We start from the raw sequence: 20,971 nt of genomic DNA, 5'->3' as shown, positions 1-20,971 counted from the left end.
GTCAGCATGATTTTCCCTAGGTACTGGGTGGTAAATCTCTCTCTCCATCTATGTATCCATATACATGTATGCCCATGGGCTCCTCTATGGAGATTTATATGCATGTACATGTGTGTGTGTGTGTGTGTGTGTGTGTAACTACACTCAGTAGGGTGAATTAAAAAGTATTACTACAAAATACCGGAAACCTTCATTAAACAAAAGTATCAACATGCAAAGCTATTTCTGGATGGATCCTCCACCTGGAGCTCTATGCTTCGAAACGCCTTCTTTTTCTCTAGCCCTGCCCTTCCTGGAATCAGTCTGAGCTCTTTGATTGACAGAAGGGAGGGGGTTGGTTTGGGGGGAGCAGTTTTGGCATCACCAAGGGCCTCAAATTTGTGTTTTTAAATGAATTTTTGGGGCTTGGGGGGCAGAAAGAAGTCTGAGAGGGGCAGCACTAGGCACAGGGTGGATGGGTTAAGGTTTCCCGTTGAATTTCTCATAGGAAAGCTCTGGAAGCCCTCAAAGAATGAGCAGCACATTGGACGGAATAAAGTCCTCAGCCCCAATTTCCCGGCCTTATTGCTCACCAGTGCAGCTTTCAATTTTGTTAAAACTTCTCCCTAAGAAATCCCAAGACCATCCTGTGTCTTTCTAGATCACCCCCTTCAGAATCCTAAAAATGTCACCCTACCCTTCTGAGATGACCTCTCTGCCCGGAATTGCACTGTCCTAGCAGATTCTGTTTTGATGGGATCTTCTGAAAACTGGGAGCACTTGTCTGCAGCCATCTGCTGACTCCAGAGACCTGTTTAAGCGCATGTCGGTTGGAATTAGCCCATGCATGCATGAATGGGAACCCTAGTATGTAGACACGGGGCCGGGGGTGATGCCAGAGGGGAAGAAACAAAGAAATATAACATCCATTGTAAAAAGTCAGATACAGGACTTTGACATCCACACATGGTTTGGTAAGATGATAAATTATCACAGCATTATGGGTCCCGGTCTTCGTTTACAACTGAAGGGCTAATGTGGTAACAGAAGTAGAACAACAAATAAATGAAAAAACTCACTCCAAAATTTTACCGGCACGAGTGAAACAACCACTAGCAATACCGTGCCTGTGTTCTGTTGTCTCAACAGCTCCTCAGGGCAGACATACATCCTGGTCCTGAGGGTGGGGTTTGAGGCAACAGGCTGGGCAGTCCTGAACAGTCCTCCATGGCTGCTGAGGTGGGGCCCAGTTATCCGCTATCTCAGGGACCTCAGACTGGAAGCAACCCAGCTAACAGGTCCTCATAACAAAATGGACTGGCCCTCGAGTTTCTATTAACACGAAGCAAGGAGAGAACACTATTCTCTTCATCAGCCCGAGGAAGAGGGGCCAATGCTGTCATTAGGGATGATATTTCTGGGAGACAGTTGACTGAAGATTAAAGGGCAGAGAAGTCCAACACCCCCACACAGAGCAAGCCCTCGCTGAGCAGGTATCTTAGGCGCCGCCTCGAGACACAAGGAGGGTGATACCAAGCACCGAGCTAACAAGGTCACTCATCCAGTCAGCATAATCTGGGCGTGCTACGCCAGGCAGGTTAGGTGCGAATGCTCACAGACCCAAGGATGAAAGTGATGTGTGGCTCAATCTGTCGGTGCGCATTCTGGAACGGGAGACAGGCAAGAGCGTAGGTACCTGTGAGGCAGAGTAATCGGGGCTCGAAGGAAGTTTGTCAGAGACGACAGGGGGAGCCCAGGGCAAGCACAGACTCTTCGGGTCTCCAATGGTACAAGTCAGAATTCACAGCATAGCACCACTGACAAATTAAACTGCAGTGGAGCCAGGGGGAAAGGTGTGTTTGGCTGGTCACTGGTGTTCCCAGCCATTACTGACGGCCGGATAATAACGCGGGTGAGCGGGAGCGTCAGGAGTCTATGCAGACACAGCAGTCTGTCTGCACTCCTCGCTGCGGAGTGCTTGGACTTACTGGGCTTGTTCTAAAGTCCTTCTATTTATAGCCTCACCTGCTCTACCCTTGGCAATGCCCATTTCAGAGTGCTGAACAGGAGGGAGTGCACGAAATCATAAAAACCACTGGCTCATTTGCTACAATTCCACGTGTCACACAGTAATGCCCAGCTTCATTTACCATTAGGAACTGTGATGGCGTAATGGTTACGTGTTGGGCTGCTACAGAGAAGGTCAGCCATTCGAAACCACTAGCCACTCGTGGGGAGAAATGAGATTCCCTGCCCTGTTCTAAGGGGTTCCTAGGAGCGGGTCATTGACTCAGTGCCAATGAGTCTGGCTGGTTTTTATGTGTGTTTAATTTCCACTTACTAACTCCATTTTATAGTTGCAGGGGCTGGAGGCCCAGGAGACCAAGCCCCTCCCTTAGTAACTGCAGGAATCAGCACTCAGAAGGAAGTCCTCTGGGTCCTACCTGGGCTCTCCCCATCACGCTGAAGTCATGGTGTGTTTATTCCAAACAAAGTTAAAAGACAACCTGTGGCCACCGGCCTCCAAACCACAGGAGACAATTGAACAGGACTCCGCTGGTACCTAACCCTTTGCTGTAGGGCAAGGGAGAGTTTAGGATTTGGGACAAGAAACCCTGACCCTTACAGACATGCCCAGTTAGCAGGAATGTATCTCTGTCCTTCTGTGGTACATGTCCAAACCCATCTCTGTTTGCCTGGTGAGTACCAATGATCTATCTCACTTGTTTAGGTTTCATTTCCTTACTTCTAAAAAGGAGCCCTGTTGGCATAGTGGTTATGTGTTGGGCTGCGATCCCCCATGGTCAGCAGTTCAAAACCACCAGCAGCTCTGGAAGAGATGGGCTGGGCTTTCTACTCCTGTAAACAGTGCCGTTCTCGGAAACCCGCAGGGGGTCACCGTAAGTCAGCAATGACTCCATGGCAGTGAGTTTTGTTTTGGGTTTTCTTCTGACAGAGCTAAGGGAGGGGTATTGTTTTGGGATGTCCTCCCCAGGGGTTCTGGTAGCGGGGTGGTTGTTCATTGGGCTGCTGACCACAGGGGTCAAACCCACCTGCTGCTCCTAGGGACAAGATGGAATCTTCTACTCCGGTAAAGCTTTACTGTCTCAAGAACCCACAGGGACAGTTCTACCCTGTCCTGGAGGGGCACTACGAGTCGGCATCGACTTGATGGCAGTGAGAGGTTTCCCTTCTAGCCATCTAATTTCCATCAGAACTATGTCACTTCCTTAAGCAACAGGTACCAAACTCTCTTGGGAAAGGTCGAAATGAGACGTGGATTCTATCTGAAGGGTCTTTTGACTGAAGAATACGTTTCCTGGGCCAGACTAATGACTGAACATTTGCCGCAGAAGGGTGGCGTGGGAAAGATGGACAGTGCTCTTTCCAAGCTGTGGTCCCTCCAATGTGTTCTGGTTCCACCAGCGCCTCCTCACAGCAATGGCGACGGACTGCAGGAGAAATGGGTCACGAGTTTCTCGTCTCTTCCTGACAACACGGACAGTTCTGAACTGGCAGCACAGAGCGGAGTGTGGGCTGTGTTTAATGTGCTAGTGCGTTTCGAAAATTCTTTCTGAAGAGCGGAGCAATGCGCTTCGCCCCAGCACCCTCTACGATGCCGTGGGACCTGGGCAAACCTTCTTGCTGAGCGCGCTTCTGCAACGCTCTGAGCACATTCCCTGCCTCGCACAGGCAGCCACAGCTCATTGTAACCCTCCCCGCTCCTCCTCCTCCTGATACACACCCCACGTACCATTAACACATTCAAAGACATCACAGCACTTTCCGGGTGTCCCGTCTCCACGAGAGACTATGCGGGGAACGGCTCCCACCTCACACACGGGGAAACCACATAAGCCAGAGAGACACTCGCATCTGAAACCAAAGAAAAGGGAAGAAAAACCCCATGAATAAGCAACAACACAGAAGTGGGGACTGCAAACTCAGCAGCAGCGGTTGGGGCTGAAGGATTGGCCCATGTCCTCGCCACTGCCGGGTTTATCGGGCGCTCTGGGGAGGGCGGGGACCCGATGTGATTTGCTTCTCAAGTATGTGATGTGCATCTCCACCTCCTTGATACACGCTCCGGTTAAAAAAGTATTTCTTTTCAACCACTTTGAGATATTTCTAAAATGCGTGACTGCGTGTGTCTCTCACTGAACCCAGCTGGCAATGAGCGTAACAAACCTTTTCTTGACGACTCGAAGCCATCTTTACGTACATACATGACTGTACGTACATACATGATTGTATTACACGGGGAACCAGAGACGCCTGCCGAAGCCAGCACGAAAGGTCTGCTCCCGCGTTTTCAAATGACCCGACGTTGCCGTTGACGTCTAGATGGTTTTTGGAGATCTGCAGATTCTTCTTTCAATGGACAAGTGATCGGCTCCTCTCGGGAAAGCTGCCAGTGTGATCGTGTCTAGGCACGCGCTCTATCTTGAGTCCCGTTTATTTTGCAATTGTGTTTAATCGCAGAAGAAAGATTCTGACCCAAGGCCGAGGGGCTCCTATCAATGGCTGGGGGCTCTATCTACCAGCCTGGTGACATCTCTCTAGAAAGCTGCAGAGTCCTAGTTTGGGACATCTAAGCAATCACCTGCACATTTATCTCTACACGCATGAACGAGAAGGTGTGAATGAACTGCAAGCCAGCTCTGATGGTCTTCGCCGTCAAGCTCGCCTACACAGGGAAGCGCAACCATTGTGAGCAGGTGAAAGAAGAGAAGCGGAACAAAGGTATGGCCATCGTTAGCTGGCATTAGAAATGCTGCTGCTCCTGCCAGCTAGCTCTCATAGTGAACTCGACCACTGTGCGCCACAAGGCTTGCACGGGCTGATGCGTTTGAAGCTGATCAGCAAGCTTTCCTTCCGAATCTGTCTCAGTCCGGAAATTGCTAAAAACCTGTTAGCGGCAGGCAGCTCAACAAATAGACTGGGGGGTGAGGGGAGGTGCTTGAAGAACATCGCTTGGAAACTGAAGCTGGTTTTCCCACATGGAAGGCGAAAATTCTACCACTGAACTTCCCATGTCCCCACATTGCAACAGGAAGCAGCCCAGGGCAGCAGGGCCAATAGCATGCACATGGGGTGACAGGCAAGAGATGTTTGCTCTGGGATTCCCCTGGGGTGGAAGCATGGATTAAAAAGGTGGAGAGGATGAGGGAGGGAAGGGGAAGGGAGGAGGGAGGGAGATCCCAGGTTGACAGGTATAAAAGAGAGACATTCAAAACAACAGGACACCCTACACAAAGTATGTGGGAAGATATGCAGAGCAGGGGTCAAGAGGAAGAGAGAGTCATTCCCAGCAGGGAAGAACAATGAATGCAATCATTAACTTTTTTTTCTTATGTGACTGGCTTGTTCTCCTACGGTTCTTCAGATCTTCAATAAGTGAAAATACGCATACGTAGTCCACTGTACCCCAACATCCAAGCCTACAGGCTTTAGTTATCTCACTGCCATCGAGTCAATTCCTATAAATAACAACCCCAGAGGGCAGAGAAGAATTGCCCCTGTGGGTCTGACACTGTCATTCTTTATGGGAGTTCAGTTTCATCTTTCTCTCGAGGAGCTCCTGGTGGTTTCAAACCGGGGACCTTCAGAAGAGCAGCCCAACATGCTGTCCCCACAGCTCTAAGGTTCCCAGAAGTGTAGTCACACATAGAGCTAACTGCAGAATTATACAGGAAATGAGATTGAAAGTTGCACCAAAGCCCGCACTCAGGCTGAGAAGGATTGGTGACTTACTGAGCCTGCTACGGGGCTTCTGGGATGAGGACAGCACTGGGATCCTGGGAGAGGAGGGTGTTGAGCAATTACAGTTTACACTGCCTGCAGTGGTATTTCGGCCTTCAGGTAAGCACGAGTGCTTCCTGGTTTTGAGTTAGCTAAGCTGGGAGCTCTCATCCCGAAGTCCGTATCCTATAGGACACTCGCCCTCTCGGGGCTGAGTTCACAGGAGCGAGGCTCTCGGTGCCGGCGAAGGGTAGTCCAGACTCCCAGGTCTACATGCCTCGCCACTGCAATTGGCCCCAGGTCCTCATACCGCGGTGACGTTCCAGTAGCAATCCACTGCTTGCACTCAGGGAATCCGGCATTCTGTACAGCTGAAGCACCTAAAAGTTTACAGGCTAATGGTCCCTAAAAATGGGGCCACCCCCGTCCCAACATCTGACTATGATTAGTTTCTAGAGAGCCATTGCGTGTACATCTCCTGGGATTCACAATCTCACACCTGCTGACGTGTTTCAGAGAACCGTTCTGTCTGAAGCATCAAGCAATGAACCAAAAACACCTCTTCATGGCACCTTTCAACCTCTTAGTCATTCACCAAACTCTGCGTGCTCTTAGAGGGTGCTAGGTGGTCTGTCAGAAAGCAGGCCTTGCCTCAGTCTCGCTGTCTTCTTCCTTCTTTTTCTGACCGAATTCCCACATTTAAATCTCTTGTTTTCCTGGGGTCCCCAGGTGGTGGAAAGGGTTAATCTCAGGTTATCTGAGTGAGTCCAGGCAGTCACCTTGGAAGAGAGGTCTGGCAATCTGCTTCAGAAAAATCAGCCACTGGAGGCCTCATGAGCATGGCCCTCCTCTGACCCTGTGCAGTCCCCAGGGTCACTATCAACTCTGCAGAAATGGGCCTTGACTTCTAGTGTTTCCCTAGAGCAGTGGTTCTCAACATGTGGGTCGCGACCCCTTTGGAGGCCCAATGGTCCTGTCACAGAGGCCGCCTGATTCTTAACAGTAGCAAAATGACAGTGATGAAGTACAGCGAAAATAATTTTATGGTTGGGGGCTCACCAGAACACGAGGAACTGTACTAAAGGGTCGTGGCATGAGCAAGGTTGAGCACCATGGTCCTAGAGGCTTGGCTCTAGCAGTGTAAGTTCTAAAACTGCTCACAACTGACCCATTCAAGAGAGAGTCAGGCACCCTGAATTTTCATTTCTGAGCTCAGGATGACTGATATTAAAGATGTCAGAAGACTGAGTCCCAGGGTTTTTCCAGCAGCATGCTCCCAGCTCCTTCTCTCCTTTGCGCTGGCCCCTCCCAGGCACGGCAAAGATCTGATATCTCAGAGCTTCCTCTGGAGCTGGAGGTGAGAAGGTGTTGAAGACTGTGTATTCCTTAATGTAGGAGGACCTGGTAAAGGAGTTAGCAAAAGCGCAAGCCTGGGCTCGGGTCAGGTGTCTTTCAGGTAGCTGTCTATTACACAAAACCCTTACAAAATTGCCATTTTTGCGGGTCAAAGAGGGACAGATGGCAATTCCATGCAGTTTATCATACCACCACTCCCACGAGTTATCTCTTGAGCCGCACAGCGACATTCTCTCTCCCAGGTAACAGCAGGAGAACAAGCATTTTGCTGTAGTTGCCCAGGTATTTATGTCCCCGGCTCATGTGAGTATCATGTCTTGCTTTAAAAAATTTTTTTTAGTATGAATAGTCCAGATTCTCTGGCTGTTCTATGCTAAAAAGTATGTATCATTCCTTCTTCAGATGAAAGCAGTGAGACAGACAGCTTAATCAACTGCCCAGAAATTAAATTGCCCTCCTTCCTCACTGTATTTTCTAGAAGAGACCAGATTCTCACCTGTTGAGTCACAAAGAGGAAACACTGAGTGACAAACAACTAAACTAGGCATGCTGTGCCTTGTCTTTACTGGTTCTTTCTCCCCGTTGTTTTTCTTTCTACCCATCTTTTGCCTGTCTTCCCCCAAGCTCTCGGTAAACACAGGGCACAGAGAAGGCCCGTGGCCGAGGGGCAGAGGAAACTTTTCACATCAGCCTGAGGGAGGCGATGCTTCGTTAAGCTGCAGCCACCGCTAACCCCTCAGTACTGAAAACCCCACGCTCCCCAGCTCTAACTTGGTCTCCCCACCCAAGACCACACCTTGGTGCCCAACTACCCCGAAGGTCTACTCCCCACACTTGCTTAGTCAGCTGCATCCTTAGTAACGGATTCCTGCAGTTACCCTTCACTTCCATGATCCATCATCTCTCCATCTACCATTCCATACCCTCAAACCCGTTTTCCCTCCCTGGTCCTCAGAGGGGCAGCCACCACGCTGGCAATCTCCAAACACGCCCTTACTCTGCTGACTTATTCCTGCTCACCCTTCTCCTCCAGCCAGCTCCCCTCTGTATGCCCACATGCCACCTTCCTTTCTGAAAGGACTCCCCTGGCTCTGTCCTGTGGTGACCTGAGTACCGTCTGGCTGCGGCCACGGTGTCTGTTGCTGTGTCTATCATGAAATAGCTATCTCTTAAGTGGAACAGAACTGGAGTTGAAGGAGGAGGACACCACTAACTAACGAAACACAACAAAGGGTCCAAGGAACAAGGGGGACGGGCAAAAGTCCTGCCATTTCTATGCTGTGAACTCACACGGGCTGTCCTGGCAGAGCTACTGGCCCAATGCTCGGGGCAGAAATGCACAGGGCTTGCTTTGAATAACAGCTTTCCTGAGATATAATCACGAGCCTGAAAACTTGCCCTTTCCGAGTGCACAATCAGAAGTTTTTAGGGTACCCGCAGTGGTGGCCAACCGACACTACTATGTGATTTTAGAACATCTCACTGCCTCCCAAAAGAAATCCCTTTAGGAGGTACTCCCAGTCCTTCCTGCTCCACCCCTGGCAGCCACTCACCTGCTTTCTGTCTCTATGGATTTGCTGATTCTCTGTGTTTCATTGAAATGGAATCACACACTGAGTGGGCTGAAGGCTTTTTAACTTCAAACAAGCAACAACCTGTATGCAATTTTCCTGGGGGGGGGGGGGGATGGAGCCTCTAATGTTATCCTCAGTATTAAGATAATGGTCAGTTATTGTGCCACATTAATGAATTTTTGCATAATGTAATCACAGCTGTAGCCAGGTGGGACTTGGTTAAACTGTCTTTCTTCCCCCCCTGCAGGTAATGGGTTGAGCTATGCGGTCCTCTGAGCTTGGAGAGCATGAGGCACAGCACGCAGAAAGCGTCTAGCCCCTAGAGGGCACTCCCCTCCTTAGGAGGTCCACGCCGCCCTGGAAGGCTGTGGGTACGTATTCTCTCCCTTCCTGTTCTTGCCTCCTGGACTACACACAAGGGCCCGGGCAGCCCTGAGAGCCAGTGGCCTAGCTGCAGTTGATGACGGGCTCCTAAGTCTGGCTGCTACCTGCTTCCACCACACACTCCACTCGCCGGCAACACAGGCTCTCTCTGCTGTCCTATGAATCCAGGATGACCATCCCTTGTCACTCCAGCCCCCAGCGCATACGTCCACCCCACTGTGGATGTCTGGCTCCGCTGGGCCCCTAGGGAATTCCACACAGCCATTAGGACCACCCACCCCAGAAGAGGCCTCCGTTGCTCAAAAGCAGCAGCCAGAATTCATTCTCCCTCCCGGCTTCACTAGCACAGGGGGGGATGCCTCACTCCGGGGGTGTGCCTGGGTGCTGCAGCTGCTCTGTGCATCGCGAGTGCCCAGAGCAGGCCACGCCAGATACATGGAGGGATGAGTGAGAAAATCATCCAAATGTTAGTCTGGAGTATTTTTTTTTCATGGATCCTAAGACAAGGGCTAAAGCATGTATAGTTTTTATATTTTCTATATAACTACAAGTTTTAAGCTGAGGGCTGACAGGTGTTGTGTTTTACACATTCCGTGTGTGGGAGGAAACGCGGATGGAATTTATTTCCAATGCAGATCACAGGTCGCCACACTGCTGGCCTCTTTTGCTGAACGTCTGGGGCCCTGCCCTACCACCTGCCCCTCTACAAGCTCTCCAAGAGATGGCAGTGCAGGAGGTCGGGGGCTCCCCCAGGCTGTGACATCCACTCCGATGGGAGTAGGATTGCCGTAGTGCAATTTGCACGTGCGCGCTCACACACACACACACACACACACACACACACACACACACACACACAGTCCTGTTAAAATAGGACTAGTTTTAACAATTTAATGAGGACAGTTATGAGTACATGCTCCCTCACTAACAATTCCTTCCTCCTGGAATACACTGGACACCATGAAGGAAGGAAGGAAAGAACTTTATTTATGATCCGATTATCATCAACCAGTGAGCACTAGCGAGCCGCTGAAACTCCCACACGTTTGCTTTCCTCATTCATAAAACGAGATGGCTGGATCATCACCTATCTCCAAAGGAATTATCAAGCCAGCCCCTCACCCCCTTCCAGTCTGATCCAGGCTGTTGGTTCTCACTGGCCTGCTCCCTGCCCTTGAAGCCTCAAAAGCCTCACAAAACCCTGCCCCCCAGCCCCCTGCTGTCAGGATCAGCTCCCACACATCCGTGGTGACTTGGGGACATGACTCCCTATCTACAGGAGTGTCTTGACTTACTAATGAGGAGTCTGGGCAAGGCCGGAGCAGCAATACGGTCCTCACATCACACGCACCTAAGAGGCCTTTCCTAACTGTATCAAAGAGCCAGCTGTTTGTCTCCCCAGAACGACTGGGAAAACTCTAAAGGGTACTGAACTCTAGAAGCAGCCACATGAAGAGGAATCCTTTTTTTGGCCATCCCTGCTGCCCATTTAGCAAAAAACAGGCACGCCCCAAGGTGGAGAACGCACAGGGCCGAGGGCAAATGTTATTCTAACATCCCCCTTCAATGAGCTCTTTCTGCAGAGGAGGAAGTTTGGAAGCGGCAAACCATCAGACACCTCATCTTCCCCAAGCTGACCTTGATCCCGACCTACATCCTGGAGGGAAAACATCAACAACTTAGGGAGGTATCCTGGAAAATATTTCTCCCGGTGCTGGGTTTATTCCACACCTGCGCCGAGAGCCTAAGCCCTTCCAAAGGGGAGCCATCGCCACCTATAAATCTACTCTTGGAAGAAAAAAAATGTTATAAAAATGACTATTTACATATGGGGGGAGGTCTCCCTTTAGGCAGGAAACAAGGAGAGGTGAAGAATTGAAAGGGCAAATGTACTTGGACGGCAAGGATTCCACAAGGCTCATCAGTGGCATGAACTAACTGGAAGGAACGGAAACTGTAACTACATGTAAAACTCTTTTCTAGTCGGTAAAAGGCAGTCTCGATGTTAATTAAACCTGGTGCACTATCTTTCTACAGATCATATCTCCTCTCTCCCTCTAGGAATGTTTTGAGAAAGAAAGTAAAAAGGCTGTAAGTACAAAGTCCTGAAAGGACTGGAGTTTCTAGCTGAGGGTCCGAGAGTCCTTATGAAAACCACACTCCAGCCTACTGAAGTTCTTTAGGCTCAGTTTTCCACATGTCCTAAATAACTCTCAAGGTAAAATCCCCCTTCGCCTTTTCTCAAGCTGATTCACACGGGTGAGCTTTAGCCTCCCGAAACACTGGGCCCAGCTCTTAGGCCCCTGTGCTGTCTCATCTGTGAAAGCAGGAATAGTACATGATGGGTATGTTTTGCTCCCCCAGGGTTGAAGGGCAGATCTCAGATTAGGAGGTTGCCCTCAGGTTGGCTCTGATAACTGGTGACCCAGGGGCATCTTGGCCGAACTGCTCTAGAGGGTTGTCCTGGGCGGGTTGTTGGGAGGGCAGCAGATTGCCAGGCCTTTCTCCTGAGGAGTCTCTGGGGAGACTCGAACCTTCCACCTTTAGTTAGCCTGCCGAGCATGTTAACTGTCAGCACCACCCGGCAGCGCCAAATCAAGAAGGTATAAACTTAGGCAAATTAGGCAAAATATTGCTCTGCATTTCCTAGTATTATCCTCGGAATAAAATCCATTGTAAGCCCTTAAATAGCTTTCTCAGGGGCCAGATGATTACAACTCCCTCCCTCCCTCCTTCCCTCCCTCCAGGCAGGCTTGGCGCTGGGCCAGGCAAAGCTTATCTTAAAGGTGCTAAGTTGAAAGGAAAGTGCTATATCGAGTGTAGGAAAACAGAAGTTATAAGATCACATGGTTTCTATAAGAATTATAAAAGTATTTTCTAGAATTACTTCACACCCTAGTAAGTATATGGGGGTGGGGGGTAGGGAATTGAGAGGACAGCAAGCAATGGCCCTTCACATAAATTACCCTCTTCATATGGCTGGCTAGAAATCAGAGTTGGGGAAGTTCAAACGGGGCACCCAGCTAGGAGAATCGGGGCCACAGAAACACACCTGATCACCATCCCTGAGTCCGCAGCCATTGAAAATGTTTGGTTCCCCAGGGTACCCTGAACAACTGCCAGCTCGGTCCAGCGAACCCATAAGGAGGGCTGCCATGTCCATGTTCCGGCTGCATCTTTCCTGTCCTAGTCTGAGGGAGAGACTGCGACGGGTGTGCTCTTGGAGGGCTGGGGGTGAGAAAAGTGTGGTGGGGAGAGTCGAGGTGAGACAGGGAAGACCAGCTAGCAAAAGTCAGAAAAGGAGACTCACACATGGCCTTCTGGAAAGCACGGCTGAGTTTAGATGTGGACCGTGCATTTTAAAATACCAATGTTAAATAATATTCATTTCGGAGCCTGCCAACTTTCTAACAGAAATGGATGTTCTGAAAATTGGAATCAGCTCATTTATCCACATTCAATTATGTGACTATTTACTGCATTTGTACATGCAGTGCAGGCTGTTCTGGTGGGTCTGAGGATGTACGGAGCCCCGGCCCTCGGTTTGGGAGTTCCTTGTTAAGTGACATGGCTAATTGCAGGTGAGGACACAGTGGATGTGAGTCTTCACCCCCCTGTCCCAGCACTTGGACAAGCACCACTGATGCTTGGACTAACCTACATCTGAAAACCCGAGCAGATCGCTGCTGCCTGGGTCGCTCAGGCTACTTTAGGTCCGTAGATCCATCGAGAGGGTAGGCTGAGGTGGCAGTGAAACAGCTGGCGATAGCCAGTATCTACGGGCGTCCACATGGGCGGCTAATTCCCAGGGCTCTCATTCTTGTCATCGTCGCAGAGTGTGGGATCCTGTGGTCTCCACCTTCCAGGAAACGTGCTTCCTCCCACTGTGCTCCTCTCCCTCCCTCCCAACTGCTTGCCCAGGCCACCTCCTCACCTTCCCACTCTCCTGCAGACAAACTGCCTCATCGGCTGACGAGCATCAAGGTGGCACAAGGGGCGCCGTTGGAATCTATTTCTAACAGCTCTGCCCCGAAGACACAGCCTGCCTTGTAGCCCTCTCCAATGAGACTGAGTTCTCCAACACATCTTCATCCACATGGGCTGGAAGGAAGGTCAGTCTTCAAGCTGCCCACTGCTGCCCCCCCCCCCCCCAGTGCTGCTTTCCTGTCCCATCAAAACCCAACTTTTCTGGGCCCGGTCTCCTCTAATTTTTAAAGGGGAAATCTCCTCTTGGTAAATGTACTTTTACATCGGATGGCCACAGGGTTGAGTCCTAGCCCCTTAGGCACTATGGGAACTTACATGAGCTACACAATCTCTTTCAGCCCCACCTGTACTATGGGTACACTGTGGATGATGGAAGCATCCATATGGTATGTGTCTTCATGAACTGAGACACGCAAAGCATCAAGCATGGTGCCTGTACTATGTGGTTGTTTTGGCTAGGGGCCCTCAAGTCGGTTCTGACTCATAACGAGCATACGCAAAACAGAGCCAAACACTGCCCGGTTCCTGCACGGGTCATGATCGTTGTCATGGTCATGCTGCAGCTGGCTGGCTGTCGCAGCCACTGTGTCAGTCCATCCTGCCCACTTTGGGGCATGATACTGGAAAATGGCCCACGATTCGTAAGGTTTCCAGTGACCACTTCCTCAGAAGTGGACAGCCTCCTCCTTCGCAGTCTGCCCGTAGCCTGGAAGCGCCAAGGAAACTGTTCACCTCGAGCGACCCTGCTGCATTGAAAACAGCTTTCAGCATCACGGAACCCTGCAAGCCACCCCAGTGCAGCACACTGGCTGAGAAGTGGCGGGTCTATCACACAGGACTCAAAAGTTGCTACCTATTTTATAGGATGATAATTCTTGAGTCTGCCAGGTTTATGGACAGAATGTTTTCAGCTCAGCAGCCTCATTTAATCCTTTGGAATTTAGGGACTCTTATTGCCCTTCCACTTTAGCCACTCACCCCGAGGAGTGAGGCTCTCTGCAATCTCTAACGTCACACACCATGTCTACTAATCACTCTGTGGTTCTTTGACGCCCATTCGCCGACTACACTGACTTGCCAACTTCCCAGGGACAGATCCGTGCCAGCACTCCCAGGCTTAGCTAGCCTCAGCCTTACAGCACTTCTGTAACACACAGCACCCAAACCAGGGAGCTTCACCTTACCACCATCTTCCTAACACGGCTTCAACTCACTCACCAACGAAACCATGCTGTTATATGAAAACGGAGGATAACTTTATCAGATCACCAGATGGAGAACGGTGACATCACCACCGCACGACTGCCAAATTACATCATTACAAAGTGCCACACCACTGAGAAGCCTGGTCCAACCAAGCTGGAATACACCTTTACCCACACACCCCCTCCCACAGCTGCTCTCTCTCTCTCTGACCTTGCACCTGAGTTTTCATTATTGCCAGATGCACACTGTTCACGAGCACAACTATCGCTTATTTTATTTTATTACGATGGTCCTGAATGAAATGGAAAATGTTAAATAATGAAATAGCTGGTGAGGAGAAAATCTACCTTTAAATTTCCTGCCCTTCCTCATATCTGGTCCTACAACCCCAACTCCCAGACTCATTAAACTCAAAGATGGTAAATATCTACCAAAACACTCAAACTCACTGCCATCAAGTCAATGCCAACTCCTACTGACCCTCTAGGACAGAGGCACTACTACACCACCAGGGCTCCTCGGAACATCGATGGGGGTCAGGCAGGTATCTGAAAAGAGCTAGGAAGCTGGATGGGGACAGGAGACAACTCAGGAGGACTTGTGCCCTCTGTGGGGGCTTGTCACCACTCATTCCTTACGGCAATGCATAGCTTCCAATAACTTAAGAGAAGCTAACATTTTTTTAAAATGTGAAGCATCCTATTTTTTAAGACTGATTAGCTCAAAGATGCTCTCTTAAAAAAAAGCCAAATAAAATGTAAGCATATCTTGAAATCGACTTTGGTCCCAAGATTGTCAGCTAAAAACATTGATTCGAGCCATTTATCACCTATGTGCTGACACCTCTGAGCTGAGGGGTAGGTGGAGATGGATGAAAGCATGCTCTCGCTGATGGCCCCGTCCTGCTTACAGACCTCCAGTCTCCCCCAAGAATCCTGTCTTCCATGACACCGACTCTAACTAGAGGCACCCAGTTCGAGCCGAAATGACCATTGCAGAGGGCTCGATAGTACTACATCAAACCTAGATGGTACTACATCAAACCAGGGAGAAGGACAATCTGGGCAGAGGGACGGGCGTGATAATATAATAGAGGCATGAAAGCAGGTGGTGTCTTTAGGTTGCAGCAAATGGTTCAGCCCACTGGGAATACAGTCAGTGTTGAGGTGAGTGGGGGTGCTGTGGGTGGGAGGGGTCGGGGGGCTGGCTAAAGAGGTGGCCAGAGCCGAGTCAAGTGGGGCTTTGTCTGCAATCCTGGGAAGCATGTTAGTAATAAACTTTTCAAATAAGTGAGGTAGTTTTGCAGTGCTACGGTTATCTGAGGAAAACTCCCAAACTGCCATTCCACTTTTCTTGAATCATAAAGATAGATGGGATCTGGGCTGAAGTTTTCAGCTGCAAAGCTTGAAAAAAGAAAGCAAATCAATGATCACAATAACCTAGAATGCCCTTTCCTCTTTCCCCATCTGGTGAGCTCTGACTCATTTCTTAAAGACTCAGCTCAAAAGTCAAATCCTACAGATTTCCAAATCGTAAAGTTCTCTTGAGTTTTTATTATAGTTATTATTATTTTGCAAGTTTCCGCTTCTAAAGCCCATAGACATGTTAAAGTGAGGTAGTCTGTATCCATCTGTCTTACCTTCAAAACATGAGCTCTGTGACATCAATAACTAGGCAGCTTCTTACCACCATGGAACGCAACGCTGGCACATGATGGGCACTCAAAATATCAGTTCCCTCCACAGACCAAGTGCACAACAGGGGTTTGAAGCTACAGTTTACTACTGTCTGCCATATACAATTTAGTCATTGAGTATTTTTGCCTCTAGGAGCCACTGACAGAGAGTCTGCAATCTAATTTACTCTAATGTCTTAGAAGTGACAGGTGAATCTTAAGAACTCACAGTCCAGCGAAGAACATCAAAGTACTTGATCTGATTAGCACATAACAAATGACACTCAACTTCTGTCCCCTTCAAATGAAAGTAAGGTCAAGGAAGGTTAATTGAAGATGCACTCCTCTTTGTGATCCATCAAGGACAGATTTTGCAAGCCCAAGACAGTGCAGCCCCTCCACCTCCAGGGTTGCCGTGACGCAGTTGAATACCGACCAGGCAAATGCAGCCCAGACTCCTCTGCAAACCTGTGTCAGCTGCATCAATCGGGTGCGTTTGTCACTTACATTGTGTGTAAAGGTGCGAATGAAAGTAAATTATAGTCTCTAAAACTATGGTAGGCTTTTGGTATTACCAGAAGAAGTAAAATCATTAACCTTTTAGAGTTGTTTATACAAACAATGTCGCGGATCATTCTGACAGGACTGCCCTGAGCTATTACTTCACTACATCAGAATGATGACAAATCCCATGAGGGTAGGTGTGGACAATCTTTGAGGTTCAATCCCCACGCTGTGGAGTCTGTCTTAAAGGGACTTCAGCTGAGTTACTTATGGCCAGTGTGCATTCAGGATCTGGTAATGTCCCTGACCACTTAGAGCACACTGTAAGTTACCAAAAAGCTTTGCCTTTCGGGACCAAGAGAAATACACAAGCAGACATGATATATGATCAAAATTCATGGTGAAACACAAACTGCATAGGAGAGCTGTACAGGAAATGCTAGGCTTATACATCTGAGGTGAATTATTGACTAATTAAAACTCTACTATAGAAGATAATCCATCTCCAATGGGAAAGAACTTTATTTCTAGGAAAGCATATTTTTTTCAATCTGGGGACACGTCCAATAACTACATGGGATTCCTACAATTATTTTGCTTTAAAAACATCAGAGTTTAATATAGATTCTGGCTTTTTTAGTTATGAGTTGGCTTGCTCTTTGGGGCCAAAAATTACTGTGACAGAGGGTAACAGAATAGATGTTCTTTTCTTAGCTGAGAAAGAAAAGCTTCAAATATACTTCCAAAGGTTAGTTGTGGGTTCTGGGTTTTTTTTTTTTTTTTTTTTGTCTTCATGTTTTATAAAACAGAGAGAATGCTGCCATGATAGCATGTCGATAGTCAGGAAATGTTATTTACATATTGTACAATTTAACTGACATATTGTATAACTTAATTTTATGTATTCCTACAAAGCAGCTAGATAAATTATTTAAATTAAATGGAATGACCAGAAAATGGACTGAATTAGAGAAATCTGCCTAACAGATTTAAAACACACACACACACTTTAAAAAAATGTGATTTTCTTGGAGACAACGTCTTGGAAGCAGATAGACATGCTAATTAATTAGAGGGCTCCGAATTAGATAAAGCCCTTTTGAAAATGAATATTCTGGAAGAATTTCCCCTGGTTAGCTTGAGTTGCATTGCAAGCAACTTAATTACCTAGCACACTGTGAAAAGCGTGTGGATCTATACGAAATATTCTGCGATGAGCTGAAGAACGTATCGAACGCTGTTTCAAAGAAGGAACCAGGAAGTGTCTCCTGACCTCTGGGTGGGAACGTGACAGTTCCAAGCTGCAATGCAGACATTTCTGGCTTTGGCATACAAAGGGGCTTCAAAAAATTTGTGGGAAAATTCCATGATTTTTCATTCCTTTTTCCCACAACTTTTTAAAGCCTTCTCCCCTAATACTGGTTTATGGGGGTTGATGCATCTCTTGTTGATAGTCCAACCCTTCCCGTTGCTTGACCCTTGCGGTGTCACGACTCCCCCCTATAAAGCTGCAGCATCCCCCCCTTCCTGATCAGCAAGATAATAGGCTGGGGCTACGGTGGTAAGGGTTGAGTGAGGGGCTATAGAATGTTCTCAATCACCCAAGTCTAAGTACCTTAAAAAGCAGAATACCAAGGTGATTGCTCAAAAGCGGACAGATGTTTACAGAGGAGTTCTTGGTAAGAGAACGCTATCTGAGGCAACCACTGAGCCACCAGGCTTCCTTATATATAAACAGAGTAAGAAAAATGATCACCAGCTCTGTATGTGTATGTGTGTCTATGCATGCTAATTTAAAGGAGCCTTTCTATAGATGCGGTTTAGGTGTTTGGCTGTTCACTGCAAGGTTAGCAGTTCATGTTCACTAACTGCTCTGTGGGAGAAAGATGAGGCTGTCAACTCCCATAAGAATTATAGTCTCAAATGTAAAAAAAAGAAAAAAAATGATTAGGGCAAAGAATGTACAGATGTGCTTTATACAATTGATGTATGTATATGTATGGATTGTGATAAGAGTTGTATGAGCCCCTAATAAAATGTTTTTTAAAAAAGAATTATGGTCTCTATTTGAACCCTTGGTATATCAGCTCATTTCCCCCATCTTTTTTTTTCATGTCTTACACTGACTGCTGTCTCCCTTACCCCACATTTCTGTTGTCTGTCCCCCAGGAAGGGGGTTATATGTAGATCATTGCGATTGGTTCCCCCTTTTTCCTCTCACCTTCCCCTTACTCTCCTGGTATCACTACTCTCATTATTGGTCCTGAGGGGTTTATCTGTCCTGGAATCCGTGTTTCGAAAACGATGATGGTACCAAATGTACAAATATGATTGACACAATGGATGTATGTATGGATTGTGATAGGAGCTGTAAGAGCCCCCCCAGTGAAATGATTAAAAAAAAAGAATTATAGTCTCAGAAACCCTATGAGGTAGAATCGAATGTTGGCAGTGGGCTTTTAGTTTGTGCTTATTAGATCCTTGATCTCTGAGTTTGAATTTAAAGCTAACTTATTGCATTATAACTTCCCTTATTTCCTTTTATAATTTGGTAGGATATCAGTCTATTATTTGAATCTTTAATTCTGATTACCACGTGCTTTCTTCTTCTCATTCACTGCTATCGGGGTGATTCCAACTGCCCTCCAAATGTCCAGCACCATTTTGAAATGGGCAACAGTGATAGCTGAGAAGTGATGAGCTCCTTCTATCCTGGGTCTCCCCTCATCCATCAACCCTCACATTGAGCCTGGTGTTCTCAATCGTCCATGAAGCCCTATGTGAATGAGCTTGTCGTTTAACAGGGTCTGTCTTTAACCCTCCACTTTCTTTTTGCAGTAGTTATGTGGGTAGATTGTCTGATTCAAGTTACTAGATTCTAAAGTCGAGGGATTAGACTTGGCTGGCCTCATCCCATCTGAGTCAATTTCAGGTTATGAATTTTGGAACCCTAGAAAGCTTCTAAATATTTACATCTCTCTACAAGAAACAGCATTGTAGCAATGTACGAAGGGTCTATTATCATGATGCTGCATGATGACTTTTCTTGACAGCACAATGAAATCAGAACCGAAGATTGGATCTGAACATACTAGGTTTCCAACTTGAAAGAGCCCTGGGCAATATCTAGATGCTATATAGACAGTGAAGAGAAATGCATGTCCTTCATTCTGTTTCAGTGTATGTGACATATCTTCCAAATACAGTAAACTTAGTATGTTTTTTTGCAAAATTTAGTCCTCTTCACAAAGTTTGACAGTCTCTTATCTCTAAGGGTCAATGTCTTACAGGAAAGAAATAAAAGCGAGGCACAAAATAGGATTATTTTGTAAAGACAAAATAATCATCCAATTAAAAAGTTACAGAGAACATAAAACTTTTCTATAACTAAGATGCTACTTGTATTCAACTATGTAAGATATGAGCATGAGTCAAAAAGTATTGCTATAAAACTGTAGAAACCTTTTAGTAAATAAAAGTATCAAAATGTGAAGCAATTCTTGCTCTACGTATCTGTACATTTCTGAAGGCAGTATTTCTGGATCTCTAACCTTGCCCAGAAGACTTCTATGCGCTTAGATTGATACACCGTCAAATGGCAGTTTGAGCATCCTCAAGGGCACACACACATCGTGTCCCTCGTAGATGTTCTTTGAATTTTAGGAAGCACATGAAATCTGAAGGGGCAAGACCAAGGTTACAGGGTGGTTGAGATCAGGATTCCCAATGAAATTCCCCTAGGACAGCCTTCGCTATCCTCGAAGGATAAGCAGGTGTTCATTTTTGTCAGGATGGGGGTGGGGCCGGGGATCTTTGGGAAGACTTCCCTGACCTCTTTCTCATCAATGCAGTTATTGGTTTTCTTTAAAATTCTTCACAATAAGCCCTTGTGTTTGCCTTGTGTCCTTTGAGAAAATCTATCAAGGCGACCCCCTTGGGGATCCTGTAAATCCGTAGCCATAACCAACTAAGCGGCTATCTCTGCCTTGAAGTGATCTCTGAGGTCATCCTGACCTTCCTTATGCCGAGCTAACTAAAAACAGTTGTTTTAGATGGGGCAGCATTCCCGTAAACTTGTTGGACTGCTTTTATGATTTGGGGAGCATTCGCTTGGATTTTACTATTAGTCATGGCCTCAAAGTTGTTTCTTCCACAGCTCAAAAACGATCCTTAAAAAAAAAAGGGTACCCAAATGAAGTTAAAATAAGTCTGTGACTGAGAGCACCTGTGTGCACTGCTCTCTGAAACATGTTACGCACACAGTGTCAGGGAAAGCTATGAACACACATCCTAGTAGCAGTGACTTATACCCAAACAGCGGGAAGGCACTGTGAATATGGAGGGGCTGCAGAGAGCGAGTGACAGGGAAAGTGATGTGACAGTGGACAGGGAGAGGATTGGGGACAAACGTGGCCACAGGTGCCTGGGAGCAGCCGTGCACAGGTCATGCAACTCCTGCAGGTGAGTGGGCAGGGGGCACAACAAGGCACGCACACCTCAGCCTCCCTCAGCACATACTCGAAGGAGGCCTGACAGCTACGAGACCCTTGTTAGAAGTCAGTTT

General features: G+C 47.6%; 1 protein-coding gene across 6 annotated transcripts in view; it reads right to left on the bottom strand.

Annotated features, from left to right (window-relative positions):
- CRIM1 (cysteine rich transmembrane BMP regulator 1) overlaps nt 1–20,971 on the bottom strand; it is a 228,893-nt gene that overhangs the window by 99,206 nt on the left and 108,716 nt on the right. For 5 of the 6 annotated variants that reach the window (XM_075535936.1, XM_075535932.1, XM_075535934.1 and 2 more), the window contains one exon: nt 3,734–3,855. The exons of the other annotated variant lie outside the window; for it this stretch is intronic. In XM_075535936.1, the coding sequence (XP_075392051.1) occupies nt 3,734–3,855 (122 nt within the window). The remainder of the gene's footprint in view (nt 1–3,733; nt 3,856–20,971) is intronic. 6 annotated transcript variants of the gene reach the window in all.

The sequence above is a fragment of the Tenrec ecaudatus genome, chromosome 17 (genome assembly GCF_050624435.1).
Source record: "Tenrec ecaudatus isolate mTenEca1 chromosome 17, mTenEca1.hap1, whole genome shotgun sequence".
In the NCBI taxonomy this organism is placed as follows: Eukaryota; Metazoa; Chordata; class Mammalia; order Afrosoricida; family Tenrecidae; genus Tenrec; species Tenrec ecaudatus.
This window is presented reverse-complemented; position numbering and strand designations above follow the sequence as displayed.